The sequence below is a fragment of the Pteropus medius genome, unplaced genomic scaffold (genome assembly GCF_902729225.1).
Source record: "Pteropus medius unplaced genomic scaffold, Ma_sr-lr_union100, whole genome shotgun sequence".
In the NCBI taxonomy this organism is placed as follows: Eukaryota; Metazoa; Chordata; class Mammalia; order Chiroptera; family Pteropodidae; genus Pteropus; species Pteropus medius.
In genome coordinates this window covers 5,111-27,003 of record NW_024343935.1, presented here as the reverse complement: position 1 = coordinate 27,003, position 21,893 = coordinate 5,111, and the positions used below count along the sequence as shown (strand labels likewise).

The following is a 21,893-nucleotide window of genomic DNA, read 5'->3' as shown; positions in this document are numbered from 1 at the left end:
TATATATATATATATATATATATATATATATATATATATATATATATATGTAAATACACTCCATATGTGAAATTATTCTTAGATCTGCCAAATATTCCTAAACATTTATTTATTTCTAACAACATTTACGTGAATTAAATTTCACACTTCACATCACCATCAGAAATAAGGAATCAGAGGATCAGAATCATTGCATTTTTTTCACAATTATAAAACAAAGCAATTAAACTGTTGCACACCTTTTTGAATTTTATATATGCGTGTGTTTCTATGTATGTATGTATATACTCGTGCAGTATGTATTTTTGATTTTTGTAGGGATTTTTGTAGGGCTCCTTTAATTCAGCAATTTCTGCATTCTAAAGAAGACACAAATAAAAAGAAAAATATTCTGTGCTCACTGATTGGAAGAAATATTACTGTTAAAATGTCCATACAATTGTTAAGAGAAAACTACAGGCTCCAAATTGTCGCTGTTGCTAAAAGCTCATAACGCCGTCTGAGATTAATATCAAATCTAATGGCCATTTCAACCTCTCAGAAATTTAATATTAATCAAGCCATCTGGAATTTTTTTTTTAAATCACCAGTAAGGTTATCTGTCACGTTGGCCCCTCCATTCCGCCATAGAAAGAAGAGGGAATCTGCAGGATCAAAACCTTTGCTGTTCCCATCCCTTCAAAAAGATGCCCTGCTTTAAAAATAATTCTTTTTTTTCTTTTGTTAATAGCTCCCTTGTCCCTCACTTCTTTCTAAGAAAACATTCTAATATGTACAGCCACTGAGAGTTCCCTTCTAACTGCTACATGGGATGTGCTCCATTTACAAATGTCTTAATAAAGACAATTAGATCCCTAAATTTACTTCGGTGATTTTTGTTTTTCACGTTATCCAAAGTAATGTATAGATTCAATGCAACCTCTATCAAAATTCCAATATCTTTTTACACAGAAATAGAAAAAACAATTCTAAAATTTTTATGGAGCCATGAAACACCCTGAATATCCAAAGCAATCCTGATAAAGCAGAACAAAGCTGGAGACATCATGCTCCCTGATGTTAAAATATATTACAAAGCTATGGTGTGTAATATCCGCATGGTGTGGGTGAAAAAGAAGCCACATATCCTACTTGACAAGCTCAGGAATGGCCTAGATGATGGACCTTACAAAGACAAAGACCAAAGTAACCATACAGGGGTGTACTGAATGTAAAAACTCCTACCTAAAAGCCAGTCGTTGCAGGTTGTCACAACCTAGGCCTATAGCTTCCTTGACAAAGGACAATCTTTAACTTTGATATAGTTTACTGCCTTTGTGCATCTAAGATAACACACCTTGAAAATGTCAGAGTCACCTTCTTTTACAGACCCCTTGAAGGCACAACTGTCAGCCCCACATCATGAGACCATACTGTTATCCTGTTGCCCACATACCATCTCTATGTGTTGTACATGTGAACTACTCTATACCCACCATTGTAAAAAGCACAAGCCTCTCTGCTTTACTTTTTATCCAACCTCAGAGATTTCTCTGCTTTGCTTTCTCCTACCTCCCTCATCTTCTACCAATGAATAGCATAAAGCCCTCCTTACATCTTCTCCTTTCATTCTAAGTATAAATAAGGGGCAAAACTACCAAAAATCTGTTGAGATTTTACTTCCCGGCAGTTTTCACCAGTTTGGGTAACAGATGACACCCAATTTTTAAAGGACTTTTTCTTAAGCTGGACGTTTTTACAGAAATAAAAACAGACACATAGATTAATAACCAGAACAGAAAACCAAGAAATAAACATACACATATATGGTCATTAACTTATGAGAAAGGAGCCCAGAATATCCAATGGGGAAAAGACAGTCTCTCCAATAAAAAGTACTGGGGAAAACTGAACATGGACATGTAAAAGAATGAAACTGGATCACTATTTTTAGGGTTCAGAAAAAGTTACCCCAAGATGTGTACTCTTGAGAGCCCTTAGGCCCAAGATAAACTTTTCACTCATCCTTAAAGAATTTAAATGTGGGGGCTTGCCTGCAATAAGAGTGATTAGAGATAACCTGTTATGACCTATGTACAGGACAGGGCAAACTACTACTTCAGCATCTAACTAAACATCTTCTAACTGTACATTTGTTCCTACTGTCTTGCCCATGACCTTCTCCCTTCTGAAGCCCCGATGCCTTACCTCACCCTAAGCTCAGAATGTCATACACGCCTCATTTTCTGTTGTGTCTCTGAACTTCTCATGCATGTTTCCATAGAGACTCCACTGGGAGATATATATTTGATAATTAATTTTTGCCAGTGATCATTGTAGGTATTCTAGACACCAAACTGAATGAGATAATAAAAACAAGAGACCACATATAAGATATGTGTAATGCCCCACATTAAATAAATTTTTATTTATGAGTCATCCATACAAAACTAAACAAACAAACAAAAAACCACACTCCTAGCTATATGGCAAGGGTAGTAGATAAGCATGAAGTTCCCCACACTTAGTCCATTCCCTCTCTCTTCTCAGATCCTCTCCCCCAGGTTATCCTGTGTGGCCCCCAAACACACAGGACCTGTGAGTAACAAACCTGGTGTTTTCATAGTTCCCTGATGCTTGTTGCAAATATAATAAGGACCACAAGGATCTGGTCGAGCCACAACATTGGCTCTGGTCTGAGTAACAAGCAGTAGGGGCCAAGGCCAGGGCCCCAGGCCTTCCTCACCTATAGCATCACTAGCAACAGGCTGAAACTTAAAAGGAACGATGATGAAGTCTACATTATCAGGAAGAGTAGTTAAGGTACTGATTAAATAGGATGAGGGGCACCAAAGTGAAAACTGGGGTTTCAGATTTTCTTGGAATGAAATTATATAAATTGGCTCAGTAGCAAGTGAAGTTGTTTCACATGAGTAATACAACTTATGAGTATTCTATCTGTAAAACAATAAAACATAACATAATAATATATGTCATAATGGAAGACATAATTCTTTAGAAATCCATGTGATGCATTAAAGAAACAGAAATTTTCAAATATTCCGATCAAGGTTGGAAAAAATTTTGTGAAAGTATGGAGAAAAAAGGAGAGAAATTGGCTATGTAACAGAGAGAACAGAAAGCTTAATAAAGTGGTTACTTAAATTGTATAGAGAAGCTGAACTCAAGCAAATAAAAATTCCAGGACATAAATAAAAGGACCAAGTTCAACAATCAGAATCTTATGAAAGGATCACAGATTAAAGGACACTTTTCACCTCGGGGTGATGGTTCGTTTTATAGCTGCCATCCTAAAACATCTTTTCAGAGCCCCCTTTATGTCTTTGTTCCTGAGACTGTAGATGAAGGGGTTCAGCATGGGTGTGACCACAGCATACATCACTGAAGTTGCTGCACTTGAGTGTGAGCTGTGGCTTGCAGCTGAGCTGAGATACACTCCTAGAATTGTACAATAAAATAAGGAGACAACTGAGAGGTGAGATGCACAGGTAGAAAATGCTTTATACTTTCCCTGAGCCGATGACATTCTACATATGGTAGAGACTATCTTAGAGTAAGAGTAAATGATACCAGCCAAGGGACCACCACCCAGCAGAACGGTTAAGAAATATATCACCGTGTTATTAAGAAAGGTGTCAGAACAAGCAAGTTGAACCATCTGATTGAGTTCACAGAAAAAGTGGGGGATTTTCAAGACTGTACAGAAAGATATCTGCAATACCATTAAGCTTTGTAGCAAGGAATACAAGGCACTCATGAGCCAAGACACCAGAAGCAGCAGTCCACAGAGCCGGGGGTTCATGATGACAGTGTAGTGCAGGGGGTGACAGATGGCCACAAAGCGGTCATAGGCCATCACAGTCAGCAGAAAGTCATCCAATCCTGCAAAGAGTAGGAAAAAATACATCTGGGAGATGCAACCTGCATAGGTTATGACTTTGCTCTGTGTCTGGATGTTCACCAGCATCTTTGGGACGGTGGTAGAGGTGAAACAGATGTCCACCGAGGACAGGTTGCAGAGGAAGAAGTACATAGGCGTGTGGAGGTGGGAGTCTGAGCTGACGGCCAGGATGATGAGCAGGTTTCCAAACACAGTGATCAGGTACATGGAGAGAAAGAAGCCAAATATGAGGGGTTGCAATTCTGGTTCCTCTGAAAATCTCAAAAGAAGAAATTCTGAAAATATTGTAAGATTCTCTGGTTCCATGCTGTAGAGGTGACTTACAGGAAAGAGGAAATAACATGAGTAATTTTCATACAAACTGGCATAACTCACATAGTTCTAATACTAGAGTTCATATTTTGAATTCAAGAAATTAATTTCAATATTTTTTATGGATGTGGTCTCCTCTTAGGGTTTCCTGTGCTATTTCATATTAAGAATTTTTGTCTCATTCTGCTTTTTCTCCTAGGAGTTCATGACACTGTATTCTATAGTGTTATTGAGAAAGTCTTTATGCATTTTAGGAATATTGTTATTCGACTACATTTTAGGCACTGTCTAGGCTTAGAAGAATGAGAGCTAAAGAAGAAATGTCCCTTCAATTCAATGACGAGGAATGTTGAAGGAGACTAGAATAAAATTCAAAAAATATAACATTTCAGATGGTGACAGGTGGTATGAAGAAAAGGAAAGCAGGTGTAAAGGAAAAAGTGATGAGGACGTTGTGATTTTTATGTGTATTTAGGCAAGACCTGCAAACAGATGACATTTGAATATCACCTCTAGGATGAAAAGGAAAGAGATGCCAGGTTATGTACCCTGTGTACCCTGCAGAGGGAACGTACCCTGTGTACCCTGCAAAGGGAATGGCTAACGCAAAGGTCCTTGGATGGAGCATAAGGGGTTAGTGATGTGCGCAAGGTTAATAGAGTACCTTTTAGGCCTTGATTATAATTTTTGCAGGTTGCTTCTAGGCAATGTTTCTCTTCCAGAAATGATTTTGTCCCTGTGATATTCGGCAATGTCCAGAGGAATACTGCTAAATACCAACAATCCATGGGAAAGCATCCTCCAAAATTATCCGCCACAATATCAACAGTGAGAGGTGAAAATATATAGTCTAGTCCAGAGCTTCAACTTGCGTGTGCTTATTAATCAACAAGGATCCTGTCAGAAATGGAGAATATGATTCAGCAAGTCCTGTTGGGCTAAGATACTCTGCATCTCTATCAAGCTCCCAGGTGGTGTTGATGCTGCTGGTCCTGGTTGGAGTGAGGCTGAGGCCTTGGGTTAGAGTCAGCTAGACAAACTTTTAGGATTTCTGAATAAAATTTTCCTTGCATGTATTTTTAAAAGAATAATGTATTTTCTCATTCATAAAATGTGACATATTCTGTGTTTATTGCTTTATATAAGGACCGTCGAGTGGCACATGGTAATACACTTTTCAAAAGACTCTATAGTGAACAGAATAAGGACCTCCTAAACATGTCCACACCCTCAGCCCCAGGGAATTAAATTTGATATTTTTATAATAGGGCAGGTTAGGGTAGCCAGTGGAATGGGGTTGCTAATTGGTGACTGTGAGTTAGAAGGTGAGCCAGGATCATCCATGTGGGACTAAGGTAACCACAATGCTCATCTAGAAGCAAAAGAGGAGACAAGATGAACATGCCACACTGCTGGCTTTGAAAAAGGAAGAAGGGCCAGGAACCAAGGAATGCAGCTGACCAGAATGCAAACTGGAATGGGAAAGAAAACAATTTCACCTGAGCCTCTACAAGAAACCTAACCCTGCAGACATCTTGAGTTTAGACAATGAGACACATTGACATGTCTGACACCAGAACTGTGAGAGCATATATTTGCTTGTTTTAAACAGCTAGTGTGGGAATATTTTACAACAGCAGTAGAATCTAATATAGACATTTACTCAATAAAATTTGTTGAGGGAACTGAGTAGAAGCCTCTCCATTCTATTCATTAGAGTCCTTGGGTAAGAGAATTTTACATTGAAAACCCACATGAAGAAGAAAGAAATTTTAAATAGAGTTGGAGATATTGTACCCAATCAGCTGGTACAGTGAAGTCATCATTGCATAAATGTAAACATGATCTGGCTACGATGCATTGATGCATTAAAAATTTAAGGTACAACCAGTGACTTTAATTTCTCTGTCATGGAACTGCAAAAACTTTTGTTTCTCTTCACCTTATACTCTTTGCCCAGAAATGGGTTAGTCTTCAGTTTTTATCTCCCATGTGCATGACAAAATTTATCATTAAATATATAGAAGACATGACCACTAAGGGAAAAGGCTAAACGTGGGACAGTAATTCCTACTAACCGTTCCAATAAAGTATAGGTAACAAGCCCCAAAATATAGGCACCCTCGCCAGTAGTGAAATAATTCCAAATAAAATTATTTGGTATTCCTTTTTAGACTCATTACATAATTATTTTCCTCGTGAATAACCAGCATGAGAGAAGATTCTACAATGTATGACTCATGAATGGCTGCTGTAAGGTAGTTTCTATCTCCACTCATCTGGAACTTTTAAATGAGGACAAGACATGATCAAATACAGCCCATCTTAGAAATTTAATACAAACACTCTGACTGCACTGCATCATCCTCCACACCTAACATTCAATTTCCTACTCCTCAACCAACAAAACTCCTCAGATATGATTTCTGCATCCATTTTATGCATCTCACTCATTCTACAGTGTCACCCAACTGTACATCTATGCCCATCACCTACTTGTAAACTATAGTCCTTAAAGTGTCGATTCTGACAGACACATGATTATTACACACTAACATAAATAAATTATAAATTATTTAGCCAAAAATAAAAACAGAGATCCCTTGTCTCTGACTGGGCTGATTAGGCTCTCATGAGACTCGGATAAGAGTTCTCAGGTTCCATCCTCTCTGACACACTCCGGAACTAGCTGCTGGGCTATCAGACTCACCTGGACAGGGTCTCTGAAAGGGAGGACTCAGTGTTGAACTCTCAGTTCCAACCTGGGTGGTTGACAATGGAGATCGAAGCTCTGTCCCCAGACAACACAGCAGGAAGGAGTGAAGCATTGGTCTCTGAGGCAGCTTAGGAGTCAAAAGCAACAACCATGCACACGCCACGGGACTGCAGCAGAGGAAGGATTTTCAGCTCCCTTTATCTGCTCATCAGACACGGATTCCACTATTGCTACCACCTCTGAGCCCCAATTTCCCTCTGGGACAGTGTTCTGGATGTACTGGAAAGTTTTCCTACTGATTCTCTGTTCCTAAGGGACCAGGTCAGAAGTCAAGTGAATCCTGTTTTCATTATTCCTTCTCCATGACACTTCTGCCTGCCAGATGTCTCAGCTGCCAGCACCTAATTCCAAACCTGAGTTACATTTCTCTCAAAAGTCTAAGACTGAGGAATCTGACTTGACTAGGTCCCTTGGCTCTTCAAAGCATTGACTTGTGGCGGGACACAACCTCCAATAACTCCAAAATAGTGCTTTTTTTTTCTTTAAAAATAAAGAAAAATATGTAACTTTGATGTAAAGCTTTGGCCACCAAACATTTGACACATTAGTGTCCTGACACATAAACCTGTGTGAGTTTCAGAAGGAGACACTCCACAATGTACCTCAGAGGTTGCAGATTATTTTGAGCCGAAGGCAATTTTAACTACTGGGTCAAGAGAAACTTCTGCTTCTCCATTTAACTACCCATAAGTACTTGAATAGGAGGCCTTTTCTATAGTCACATATTATCAAAAATAATCTCCTTTCGATTCACCTGTATGGCAAGGCAAACTTTTATTTCCTAAACATATGCTCTTTGTATCCTCCTGCATGTTCCTTGGAAGCCCTAAAGCATCTTATCTCATCGCTATCTTGGAATGTCTTATATATCACAATCATCTTTTCCATGTTTGAACCTATCCTGCACGTGGGCTCTCGGACTGTCTCTTGCGTGTGGGATTCTCATACATGTGTATGTATTAAATTTGGATATTTTCTCTTGCTAATCTGTCATGTCCATTTGATTATTAGACCAGCCGGAAGAACATTGAGGGTGGAGGAAAGTTTCCTCCTCTCCAACAGTTTGCACAGTGAGCAGGATAACCTCACTGTCTGGAACCCCGAGCTTCCCCACGAGGCTACTGCAAATGAGGAGATCCTGGGGTATCTGACACAGGTCGGTGGAGATTAATGGTTCTTACCATGTCATCACATCCTAAATCTCTGTCTGTGGGATCTGGTGGTAGTGAATGTTGTGAGAAACTTTATTTCTTCTCAATTTGATTGGCAGGCAAAATCTTCTGTCAAACTAGTTTCTCAGTGTAGTGACTCTTGGTTACTTGGTAGGAGTACTCATGGGGTTTGTTTTTCTCTGTCTCTATCTTGTTTCTCTCCTTTCATCTTGTTAATGTCCTGAGAGCTTGGCCTTCTGACCAGTGAGAATATTTTCTCTCTCCCTGTACTATCCAGTGCACTTGCCAATGTGCACCTTTCCTCTGTCCAGCCAGGACAAGATGTCAGGGGATTTTCTGTATCTATCCCATTCCTGCCAGAGATGGTCTGTTATATCTTGCAGCTGTAGGATGCTTATGCATCTGGTAGACAGCCAATAGGGTGTGGATCCAAGCTTAAGGAATCTTAAACCTTATTCCATTCAAGAGATAAAAGCACGTGATTCTCTGTTGTGGCATAGCTGTTTAAAGACAGGGCTCCCCACCTTCCTTATGCTAACCCCAGGGGTAAACTTTTGTGATGGTTGCATTGTTTTGCATTCTCCTTTGTGGGATGCCTCTAATGTCCACAGTACTGGTTTGAGTTGCTATAATCCCTACCGTCAAGTCCAGATGACGGCACATTTTAATAAGCAAAACTTCTAAATCAAAAAAAGAAAGAACATTTTTTTACTTTATTTATTTATTTTTTTATGGCGACATTGGTTAACAAAATCCAATGAGTTTCAGCTGTACACTTTAACAGTAAGGCATATGTATATATATTTACCCTATGAATTTACCTCCCATGGTTAGAACATTTTTTTAGAGAGGTCTCATATTGTTATGATAGCTAGTCTTTAAGATTCCCTTAATCAGATGGGAGGACAGTAACTAGAACAAAAATCAAAGTCCATTCAGACCCCTTCCTATTTGCTGTCACACATTTGCAGGTACTATAAAAACAAACAAACAAAAAATATCAGACTTTAAAAGCAAAAATGAATGAAAGAGAATAGAAAAATCTTACTTAAAGATGACCTAAAATTTTATGTCCTAATAACTCAGCTAGGTAACTGTCAGGTTGGAAGCTCCAAATGTAACCACACACAAATATCATTTCTTTCATAGATTTTTTTCTCTGATTCAAGCTGATTTTGCCCCAATGACAGCATTGTAACTCACTTGTTTTATTCTGCTCTTATCCTCTGTATGCATGTAGGTTTATAATTAAGCATTAGGACATAAGTTTAATGAGCCTCAGATCTGTCTATAATCATGAAGGTGATAGGTTTCAGTTGGACTTTAGACTATGAATAATATCTTGGCTTTAGATGTGTTTCAGCCCCAGGCCCATCGAAGCAGAACCATAGACCCACCAGCTATGAGACCAGATGGCATCGCGGCCGTGACTGATTTCATGACTGGACACATGATTAATTACCCCATCCCCCTCCAATCATCCAATCAGTATAACCCATGACCCCAACTCCCTTAGTTTCCATGACTACTGATTTTTCCCTAAATAACCTGTATTCTTGAGACACCTGGAGAGCCAAGGCCTTTGAGTGGTAGTTTGACTATGTATCCAGGGCTTGTAACTCTCTAATAAACTTTACTTTCTTCGCTGCAAAACCTGCACGGATCTCTTCTTAGGCTTAGACGCACGCAGGAAGACAGACCCATTTTTTTATCCCAATAAATAGGCAACAAGATAACAATGTAGTCTCATGCTCTGCTGCCAGCAGTTATGCCTTCAAAAGGTCTGGAAAAGAAGATGAGTCTGACATTTCCAAGGCACGTTATCTATAACACACAAATACAATAGACAACTTTAAAGTTAAATATTGATCTTCATCAAGGAAGCTACAGGCCTAGGACACGAGGATGCTCCATGACCCGCTTTTAGTTAGGAATTTTACATGTAGATCACCCTGGGTGGTTACTTTGGTCTCTGGGTTTGTAAGGCTTTATTAAGGGATTCATGAATGGGGCAGCATCTCATCTAGCAATTAGAACAGAATTCCCAGCGGTTGTACAAAATGGAAGGATTTCATAGAAAGAAAATTAGCCAAGGAAGCTGTTAACAAAAGAAAAGAAAGGATTGTTTTTAGATCAGGACAGCTTTTTTAGGAGAAAGTGAACAGCAAGGATTTTTATCTCCAGATTCTCTCTTCCTTCTTTAGGAGGATGGAGAGGGCCATACTGGTTCCTTAATAGAAAATTCCAGATGGGTTGATGAGGAAAAAATGAAACTGCCATGAGATCTGGTACTAAACCTCGTTTTGGCATCATGGACTTTTAGTGCCATAACGCCATTTAGGGCCTGTGGTTTTCTCTTTAATGGATGTATGAACATTTTATTGGTAGTAATTCTTCTAATCAGTGAGCACAGAGTATCTTTCCATTTATTTATGTCTTCTTTAAAGTGCACAAATGGTTGAATTAAAGGAGCCATATGAAAATTAGGAGTACATACTGCATGAGTATATACGCATACATATGTATTAATGTAATTCAAGTAAGTGCACAAGTATTTAATTGCTTTCTTATATAATTGTAAAAAAATGTAATCATTCCAATAATCTGTTTCCCTATTTCTGATGGTGATGTGAAATGAGAAACCTAATTCAGGTGAATATTTGGGAATAAATAAAATGTTTGGAAATATTTGGTGTCTAAGATCTTTTGGGGGGGTATGCAGTATATGTACATATATGTACATGTATGTGCCTTTGTACCTGCCTTCCTTTCGAGTAAACACACACTCATATGCACAACACAGACTCATCAATAATGTCATTTTTAATGTTGAAAAAGAACTTGAAAGTCATTTGGAGAGAATAAAAATCGAAAGAATGGTTAAGTTAAAATGAAACTAAAAGAATGTAGACATTTAGACAAAAAGATTTAAAGAAGAATGGTGGACCTTAATTTTAGTAATGAATTACATTTCTTATCTTAATGCAACAAGACCTCAAAGTCAGAACCACATTTACTTTTATGCCATGGAGAATTCATTAGATCTGCTAATGAAGTAAAATCCCCAGAGTTGTGATTTTCTTCTGTCTGCTTAAGGTGGGATTTCAACACAAAAATCCTTACTCAAGGGAAACTAATAGAATAAAATGAGAGAACAAAATTTTGTTTCCTACAAAAAAATTTATTGGATAAATGTATTACATTCCTGTAATAAATTAAAACCATAGGGTAAGAAGGAAAAAATTTATGTTCATACTGTTTTGAATTTCAGAAGGCCGAATGAAGTCTCAATGGACTAAAATCAAGATGTCTGCAGGGCTGGTTCTTCTGGAGGCTCCAGGAGAGAATCCGTTTCCTCTCTAATTTTAGTTTCTTGTGGCCACAAACATTCTTTTGTTCACAGCCCTTTTCCATCACCAAACCCAACAATGTAGCATCTTCTAATTTCCCTCTGATTCCAACTATTCTTCCTTCCTGTTCTAGGACTACAGTAATTACACTATTTCCACTTGCATAATCATAGCCAATCTTTTTATCTAAAGTCTACTGATGTCAAAAGTATTCCAAAGGCTATCTCAATCTTTTCTTACTTAATAACATATTCCAAGTTCCCAGGATGTAGAATGTAGACATCTCTTAGAGGCCCTTATTCTGCCTACTATGAAGTCTTTTTCTGATGTGTATTATTTGGTGACAGAAGGGTCTTTCTATATATATATATATATGTGTGCATATATATATACACACATATATATATATATATATATATCTCAGATTATAATGTGGCTGAAAAATTCCTATAGCCTAAGACTTTACAGCCATGGTAACATCAGAATGTGAGGCATTACACAAATAGTCACAATCATACAATTTCCTGCAGTGTACAGTATAATAACACATTAGAGATGTCTATAACTTAGGAAGTATAAGGGAACAGAATTTGTCACCCCAAAATATATCAATCTGGCAAAACAATTTTCTTTAGACTGGTGAATTTTAAGAAACAGCAGATATAGAAGAAGCTCTGAAATCCAAGTACAAGTTACACTTTGTAAGGAACATATACATAGTAAGGAAAATCTCCAATTGTAAGAGTGTCTCCCCGGCTGTACCAGAAAAAGGATGGTGGCCTTTTCTCTAGAAACTCATCAAAGAAGAAGACCATGACTTATGTCTGTATAACAATCTTACCTCATTTACTGTGCTTTTCCTGGTAACTTCCTATAACTGACTACACTCAACCCCAGACCTTCTTCTATCTTCAGCTAAAGACAGTAGTTAACATGGTAGCTCAGGCCATTCTGGAGAGTTACTCAGTTTTCCTGGATCTCTCCCATGTATACAGAAGAAATACATGTTATTAAACTTCTTGGTTTTCTTCTATTAATCTGTCCTTTGTTACAAGGATGTGTCAGCAAAGAAACCAGAAGGGTAGAAAGAAATGTTTTCTTCCCCTTCAGAGCAATGGACTATACCATATAGCCTAGGTGTGTAGTAGGCTAACCATCTAGGTTTGTGTAAGTGTACTCTATACTACCTAACCTACCACACATTTCTCAGAATTTATTCCCTTTGTTTGATAGTGCATGACTGCATGCATTTCTTCCGAAATTTAATGCAAACACATCTTCGTGTGAAGATGACTTACAACTAGTTGCTCCTTAAATGATCAGAGGACCTCAGCTTTACTACTCACAGTGTCCTCAGACTAGGACCTGCAGCATCAGCATCTTCCTGGAGCTTGCGAGAAATGGAGTCTCTGGGCCCAACAGGACCTTCTGAATTAATATTTGCACTTGAACTCCAATCTTACATGAGTCATATGTGCATTAAAGTTGGAGAAGTGCCAGTCCAGACTAGCTTTTCAAACCTACTCAATTTGACATAATTATTCGTGTTGGATCTTGTAGGTTTTTAGCAGCCTCCTCTTCAGACATTGCCTAATAGTCCAGAGGCAACATCATGTCTGGCTGGGAACCACTGGCCCAGAGATTAAAAACTGGAAGAGTCTCGACAGTTTCCAATCAGCACTTATTCACTACTTTGATTATAACTTCAGGCAGATCACTAAACTTTTCCAAGTTTATCCCCATTTCTGCAATGTGAGATAAGAGTTCATAATAGTATAACCCCATAAGATGGACTAATAAAACTGAAATATGACAAAGCCTTAAGGTAAAAGCTCAGATTATATGGCATAAAAATTATGTAAATATGTTTCTTATAATTATCAAAACTTTTATAATGTGGGACTAAAGGACAGCTCTTAAACTCTGATATAAGTATAATATTCTTCATTAATTTGGTAAAATGTCATGTAGCCAAGGAGTGTCGTGTCCAAAGTTTACATGAAAGTCACAGAGTTTCCTTATTGACAAAGAAGGAAATAGCAATTTTCTGGAACTATCATGGGTTGTATCCCACCACGTGTCAATGCTTTGAAGACCCAGGGATTTAATGCAGACAGTATCCTCAGTCTAGGCTTTTGAGAGAACTTTAACTCAGGGTTGGAATAAGGTACTGGGAGGTTGAGATAAGGTGAGACCTCTTACAGGTAGGAGAATCAGGGAGAAGAAATAATGAAAACAGGATTCACTTGAATTCTAACCTGTCTTTGGAAACAAAGAATCACCAGGGAAAATTTCCAGTCCATCCAGACCAGAGTTCCACAGGGAAATTGGGGCTCAGAGGTGAGAGTAACATTGGAAACAGTGCCTAATGAGCAGATAAATGAAGCAAAAATCATCTCCTCTCAGTGAATGCAAGCCTGAGCTTCATAGAACTTATTTGTTATTAGGATTCCTAAATCAGAGTGGGGCCAATGCTTTACTCCGTCCTGCTGCCTTGTCTGGGGACAGAGCTTCAGTCTCCATCTTCGATCATCCAGAAAGGCATTCAGACTTCCACATGGAGTCCTCCCTTTCAGAGACCCCATTCAGGTGAGTCTGAGAGCCCAGCAGGTACTTCAGGGAAGGGTCAGAGTGGATGGAACCTGAGAACTTCTACCTGAGGTCTTCTGAGAGTCTATCCAGCCTTGCCCACAGCACAGCGATAGCCATGTTTGTTGTCTAGGTAGACTAATTAATTTATTTAATATGTAAATTGGAGATTTTTTCTACCAACTTTGCTGTTTGGCATTGAATTCCTTTATATAGATAGATATGTATTTGGGGGAGAGTATGAAAATTATAATTTTTTTGTTCACTTCTAACAATCTGTCATATTGTGTCCCCCCTCATTATTTTTACATATAAGGTTAAAGAAATACAAATTAGTAGTTGATAGTTGGTCACGGGGATGGGGAGCATGGCAAAGGGAATGCTGTTAGTATTAATATGATGGCTAGATAGAGGGTCAGGGGAGGGAGGGAGCAATTGTGAGGATCGTTTTATGAACTATATAGATGTCTAACCAATCTACTATATACTTGAAACTAATTTAAATAAATAAATTTTTTAAAAACTTATACGCCCTCACCCATCTTTTGATGAGCATTCTTTTGCATTCATTAATGATTACCTTTATCTTTTCCTAAGCACATCTGAATCTATTTATGTTTATATAGGTAGAAATTATAACAGTAGATACTTCTTCCTCCATAGCTTTTCAAAAGTATATTTTTATATTTTTCTTTCCAGGTCTTTGCCAATTCTCTGGTATTAGAGACCCATACCAAATTGATTAAAATATTGCATTTTATATCTTTTCTTTTAGAATTAGTCTTTCATACTAATCAAGTTGACAGTACAGTTACTAAAATTCAGTACTATTTTAACTTGGTCATATTTTCCCATTCCTCAACATTCGTTCTACATAAATGCACATACTATGAAACCACATATGTAAGCAAAATAAGTGAGGTCCTTACTCATTGGATCTCACATTACAAAAGAGAAGGCCCAGTATAATGAAATGAGTGTGATATGACATTATTTCCTTAGAGATAAATATATGAAGAAAGGGAACCAAGATTTGTAGCATTAGCAGGATTTTATAGAATATGTCTGGAGAGGCCTTTTCTGTTGGATAAAGAAGAGAACCAAGACTAGTGTGCCCATCAGATTTGTTACAAAGAGGTCAAAACTCAAAGCTCAAAAATAACAAAGGAAAGAATTCCACAAAGAAAAATGAGAAAATGGCCAGGCTCATCCAGTACTGGACCATATAAAAAACAGGGGTGGTCAAATAAATATGGAATAAGTGCAGGAATAGCAATTAGATCAGGGCTGAGGTGGACGCTGTGATGAGGCCAGTGAGGCAGTAAAGGTCCGGTCAATGTGAGGTCCCCTGAGTCTGAGGGAACTGCAGCACCCACGCCGGCTGCCTCTTCTCTCTGCACCTGCTCTCTGTGGGCTCCTCATTCTTGTTGCTTTTCCCTCACTGACAAGAAGTGGTCTTTTCAAACTATTCTTGTATTTAATGCAGTGGATTCCAGAGTTTTTTATTTTGTCTCAAAGTAAGACATTCTTTTTATGTTGTGATCCAGCATGCCACACACACACACACACACACACACACACAGGACTGATAAATAGAACCATGAAACAATTATGTATGTATTCTATGTATGGTGCACTCTCACATTTTCTCTAATGACTTCTTGATTCTATTCTACTTAATTCTTACACACCATAGTCTGCCACCTTACTGGGTCCTGATATAGAATATGGAAAACATTCCTCTGCCATGTCCTCCACACCTAGGTCAGTGTTGCCTCCTTCTCTTCCTTCTCTCATCGCTCTATGGAATGCTTATTTATTCAGCTACTGATCCCAACTCAGCTAAGTCTGTTGGAGGGTGGTGATATGTATAACATGCTGTATGTCTCACCTCACTCACTGTGTAGCAGGGAGAAAAGACATGGAACTAAATAAAAATTACACCATGGGCATCCTAATATGTAATTGACTTGATGAGAAAGTATCTTTTTCCTGTGATAATATTCATAATAAGAAAAGGCTCATGAAGGGAAGGATGCAGGCAATCTGAAAGAGGACATGGAGTTTGGAGGATGGAGAGGGAGTGAAAATTTCCAAAATGTCTCATGGGGTAACACCAAGCAGAGAGAAGCATGTGAGTAAAGGCCCTGATCCTTGTAGCTGTGGTTCTGGGTGAAGCTAGGAGTCAAGATCAACATTTGGGAGATTAGTGTGAGCACGGGCAGGGCTCTATGTGGGTGAAGCAGGTGGAAAGTTCATAAGACTTGAGCCTTATGTTTGAAGCTACAAAATTTGACACCTATCTTCATTTAGGAGTCAATGGGATGGAGTTTAATGCAGGAATCTTATGAACAGTTTTCAATATACAGAGATCTTCATGAGTCAATGTGATTATCTGTCTAGAGGGTTTCCAGCCTATAAAAGATGGCAGAGATGACAGTATAATACGGCTGTGCAATTGGGGACCTAGAGCTGGGGAAGCAATGGAGATAGTAGATGCAGAAAAAAATAATCAGTCTCATTCATCACAGCGGTAATCATTTATTTACCAACAGAAATAGATGATTAACTTTGCTAAGCATCTTACCTATATTGTTCAAACCTGTCACCACTGTAAATTGATACCACTGTCTGCACTATTTTGGTGAGGATATTAGCATTTAGAATGTCCAGCTGTCTCTCATTCAAAAAAATAAGAAGTGGTAGATATCAGAATCAAAATCGAGTTTTCCAATTCCCAAAGTTTTGCACTTAATGTTATTTACTAGTCTCATTTCAGCTTTAAAAACCCCTGCTTTTTTTCTATACATTGTATATATCCTTTTGTAAATTTTGTAAACCTTTGCAAAGGTTTTTTTCTTTGCAAACTTTCTAGTAAGGTGTTTGGTTTGTAAGTTGTCTTGATGCCATAAAGATATTGCTCTTTTCTGTTTTGAATAAATAGTTATTTGCTACTTTATTAATCATTCTAGACATAAGGCAAAACAACTGAGGTTGGCATGTCACCATAACCAAGGATGCTTTATTCATATCAAACTCTCTTAGGAACCACCTGAGATTATTAGGTCTGTCTGTCTCTGTCTCTGTCTCTGTCTCTGTCTCTGTCTCTGTCTCTGTCTCTGTTTCTCTCTTCTCTATATCTTTCATTATTTAATCACTGTTTATTTAACTAATTTTTAATGTACAGGGCAGAAAATCGTTATATAAAATTGGAGTCCTAGTTTTACATGTCAATTTGGGGGCTTATCAAGTGGATTTTGGAACTATTTCTACAACCTGTAGGGGAATGATAACCTGATATTATCTTGCCCTGTGTTATTTCTTTCCTCATTATTGTGTCTGGGGGTGAGTAGAAACTGATATTAACATGACCCCAGGAGGACATAGTGTCTGTGTGTCTGTGGGTTTGAGTGTGTGTGGTTTGTGGAACATGAGCATTGCTCCACATCTTGAGTCAGGGGTACCTAGCTTATATACTCTGATATGTGTTCTTTAAAATATAGATACAGAATGTCAATCAACAGATGGAAATAAAGAAGGCATCACTTCTTCTCACAAGATTCTTTGCAAAGAAAATAAAGTTTAAAGACAGCATGTGATTGAGCGAGTCCCTGTGTCTTGAAGTTTCATCTGTAGCAGGCCAGCTCATTCCTCCACTCTCTGACAGCTTCCCTATCATCTCCCTCTTGCTCATTCCCCTCACCACACGGCTTCCTTTTGAGTCTTGATTACTTGAGACAAGTGCTAACATCAGGACCTTTGTACTGGCTCTTTCCCACACAGGCTACACACTTCCCAAATATCATCCTGTCTTTCAGTGTCTCCCTTAAGATCTCTATTCAAATAGCACCTTGTTTTCAAGTCTTTCTCAATTCCATTAAAATAACATGCACTTCTACACTATAATATACCTACTTTCTTTTTCATCAAAGCACATGTACCATCTAACATCATGTATAATTTTTCACTTTCTTATATTCTTTCTCCTTCTTTGGATTATAGGGACTTCTGTTTTTCAGCACCCTGTGCTCCTTGTCTAGAAAATGGCCAGGACTCAGCATTTATTCCTCAATGTGTAAAAGAATTTCTCATTAAACCAATATAAATATGATTTATTTGGCAAATTGCTAAGAGTGGGGCAGGAACTCCTAATTAGAGATGTCACAACACCTTACTTAAAGGGGATCAGATCTCTACAAACCCTTATATATATGTATTTTACCATTAAGATATAAATTGCAGCATTTCACATGTTAGTAATACTCATGTGTAAAAATTAATCATGTTTTTTTTTTCATTTTTAGTCATCACCTCCAGCACATGGAACTAGGGAATGATACACAAATTTCAGAATTTCTTCTTCTAGGATTTTCAGATGAACCAGAATGGCAGCCTCTCATATTTGGGCTTTTCCTCTCCATGCACCTGATCACCATCTTTGGAAACCTGCTCATCATCCTGGCTGTCAGATCAGACTCCCACCTCCACACGCCCATGTACTTCTTCCTCTCCAACCTGTCCTTGGTGGACATCTGTTTCACCTCCACCACTATCCCAAAGATGCTGGTGAACATCCAAACACAGAGCCAAGTCATAACCTATAAAGGCTGCATCACACAAATGTATTTTTTAATGCTCTTTGGAGTATTGGATGACTTCCTCCTGACTGTGATGGCCTATGACCGCTTTGTGGCCATCTGTCACCCCCTGCACTACACAGTCATCATGAACCCCCGACTCTGTGGACTGCTGCTTCTGGTGTCCTGGATCATGAGTGCCCTGTATTCCTTGTTACAAAGCTTAATGGTGTTGCGACTATCTTTCTGTACAGTCTTGAAAATCCCCCACTTTTCTGTGAACTTAATCAGATGATCCAACTTGCCTGTTCTGACACTTTTCTTAATAACCTGGCGATGTATTTGTCAGCCGTGCTGCTGGCTGTTGTTCCTTTTGCTGGGATCCTTTACTCTTACTCTAAGATTGTTTCCTGCATACGTGGAATCCCATCAGCTCAGGGGAAGTATAAAGCATTTTCTACCTGTGTTTCTCACCTCTCTGTTGTCTTCTTATTTTATTGTACAGTCATAGGAGTGTACCTCAGCTCTGCTGCTACCCACATCTCGCATTCAGGTGCAGTGGCTTCGGTGACGTATGCTGTGGTCACACCCATGCTGAACCCCTTCATCTACAGTCTCAGGAACAAAGACATAAAGGGGGCTTTGAAAAGATTCTGTGAGATGGCAGCTATAAAAGGGACAACTGTTTTGGGGCTGAAGGATTTCCATGTTTGGAGAGCTAAAAGCCTTGGAACCAGAAAATTGTGGAAATAGAATATATCTCCTTTATTTTTTGCTGGAATTTCCATTTACTTTATTCACCTTCTTTATACAATGTAAGTAATTATCTATCATGCTTTCTGCTCTAATATATATTTTCCCACTTTGTCCTTTTTCCCAGTCTCACAAAGTTTTTCTCAAATTGAACCAAAAATATTTGGAAAAGCCCAATTATTGTGTGAGGCCATTGGATCTTATAATAATTTCTTCTGCCCTGTGCCTCTTTGCTGTTGGAAGAGGGCCTTGGAGTCATTGTCTGCTCTACCACTTCTTTGCTCTGCTGCCTCTCTGTGCTGGGCTGACTCCCGTGACCGACACTGGCTCCTGAACTTGCAGACGGCCACACTGAGGAAGCAGTGGCAGAAACAGCAGAGACAGGCTCTGGGACTGCTGCTGTCAAGCACTGGTTTTTCTGCCATTTTAAATGGCGAGATGAGCCCCAAATTCCCCAAATACGTATCGTCCCAGATGTGAATCAGGCTTTATTAAAGAAGAGATAGATGATTCTAGTGTTTTTGATGGTGGCAGCAGCCAGGTGGAAAATAAAACATTTTGCAGAGCTCTGGTGCAATTTGAACCTCAGAATAATTATACAAGATTTTAGGCCATTTCTAAGTAGCAATCCACTAGACCAAGATAATAGAGCCAATGAGGGAGGTCACCAAACTCACACTGACTCTGGGGACCAAGTCAGTCTTCAAGGTTGCCAATGACTTGGAGATACAGATCGCAAGGAAGTACTCATCCCAGGAGATCTCCGGCTATTGAAAGAATAATACAACAGTTCTTTGCCAACATCTTTGCAAATTCCGTAGCTCCTGGATCCCCACACCCTTTTCCTGGAGCAAGATGCTGCACTCCAACCCTGGGAAATATGCTTGGGGTCACACAGGGCTTGATGCCATTGTAACCCAGCTTTTAAGACAACTGGAAAACACAGGGCCTCCACGAGCTGACAAGGGAAAAATCACATCTTCCAACAGTGACAGTAACTCAGGAGCGAGTCGATATGTGTTTAGAGTGTTCGGTATGCAAAGAAGATTACACAGTTGAAGAGGAAGTTGGTAGTTACCCTGCAGCCACATCTTTCACAGCAGTTGTAATGTGCCATGGTTAGAACTGCATGATACATGTTCTATCTGTGGGAAGAGCTTAAATGATGAGCATGCTACTTGGCAAACCCAGAGCTCTGAGGCCTCTGCAAGCAACGGATTTAGCAGTGGGACTGATGGACTTTCTGAAGCAAAAGACCATGTCTGAGTCAGGGCTGTGGTACTCTTCTTACCACAGTTGTAAATTGTATCAAAACAAACAAACAAAAAATAGTAGGTATATTTAGGAAACGTATAAGAAACCTCAACCCAAAATATTAATGCAGTGAGTGTTTTTCTTCTCTAAATTTAAAGTTAGCTTCTGTAGATGGAATTATACTTATAACAATATGTCTCTGATTCCTCAATTCAGAGTGATAATTTTATAACTGTGAAACTTAATATTGTGGGTTCACCCACCAGCCAGAATAGAATCAGTTTCTTAATGCGCAGCTAGGGTCCTGCTGTCTGTCAAGTTACCCTGTAATGGATGCTTTCACCTCCTTACCCAACTTCCATTCTATCATTAATACATTTTATAGTAAATACAGTAGAACCAGAGCCCTAAAATAAATAAATAAAAATAAAGATAATCTCTTTTCACATGGTCATATCGTCTCTAGAATTCTCTTTTGTGTTACTAAAGAGTATTCATGAGTTGTATAACTCACATATAGCAAACTACACTTGTTGGTTAAGTTCATTTACGTGATGTTTTGCACAGAGAAAAATGAAATAGTTTTCTCTTTGGGTCTTTTCTATTCTATTTCTCTCCCTTAACTGCTCTTAATAATAATGTGAACTTTAACATTCTGCTGGTTTTAACTGGACTTCTGCTTTTATTCTCTTATTGAGTTCAGTGTCCACAATGCCTCCCATAGTCCCTGGGGAAAAATTGATTATCAAATATATATCTCCAGGTAGAGTCATCAGGGAAAGGCAAAATGTATAATAGATTCACTTAATATGCTCTTTAGAACGAATTGACCTTATATATGAGGAAGCATTACTCAGTTGATGACTATGCAAAGATTTCTTTTTCATGATGTAACCTACTCCTGAAGTATAGAAGATGGATTCCACATGTGAGGGTTTGTTTTCACTGAGGTGAAGAACGGTTGGTGTATTTACGTTTTATTACTAAATTACTTTCCTGTTTGTCCTCCAAACTTTCAGTGCTGCCTACAAATATGACTCTTCTACAATCTAAACAAAATATCTCCACTTTTCTTATTTTGTCTTAACCACTAACTGGATAGTGAATGAACAATGTCACTATCATCCCTTTCATAGCTCCTCATATGCAGGAAATTTTTCCATCGTCATGATCAGAGCATGACTCACAGAAGAACTTGAATTCCTGTCC

At 38.6% G+C, this 21,893-nt stretch overlaps 1 protein-coding gene and 1 pseudogene across 1 annotated transcript; one reads left to right on the top strand and one right to left on the bottom strand.

Moving 5' to 3' along the window:
* Nucleotides 1–3,253: 3,253 nt before the first annotated feature.
* Nucleotides 3,254–4,207, bottom strand: LOC120607046 (olfactory receptor-like protein OLF4). The gene has a single exon (XM_039868650.1). It carries the CDS (start codon nt 4,205–4,207, stop codon nt 3,254–3,256), a length of 954 nt encoding a protein of 317 aa, XP_039724584.1.
* A 14,213-nt stretch (nt 4,208–18,420) lies between these two features.
* Nucleotides 18,421–20,696, top strand: LOC120607045 (olfactory receptor 8S1-like; annotated as a pseudogene).
* Nucleotides 20,697–21,893: the final 1,197 nt, after the last annotated feature.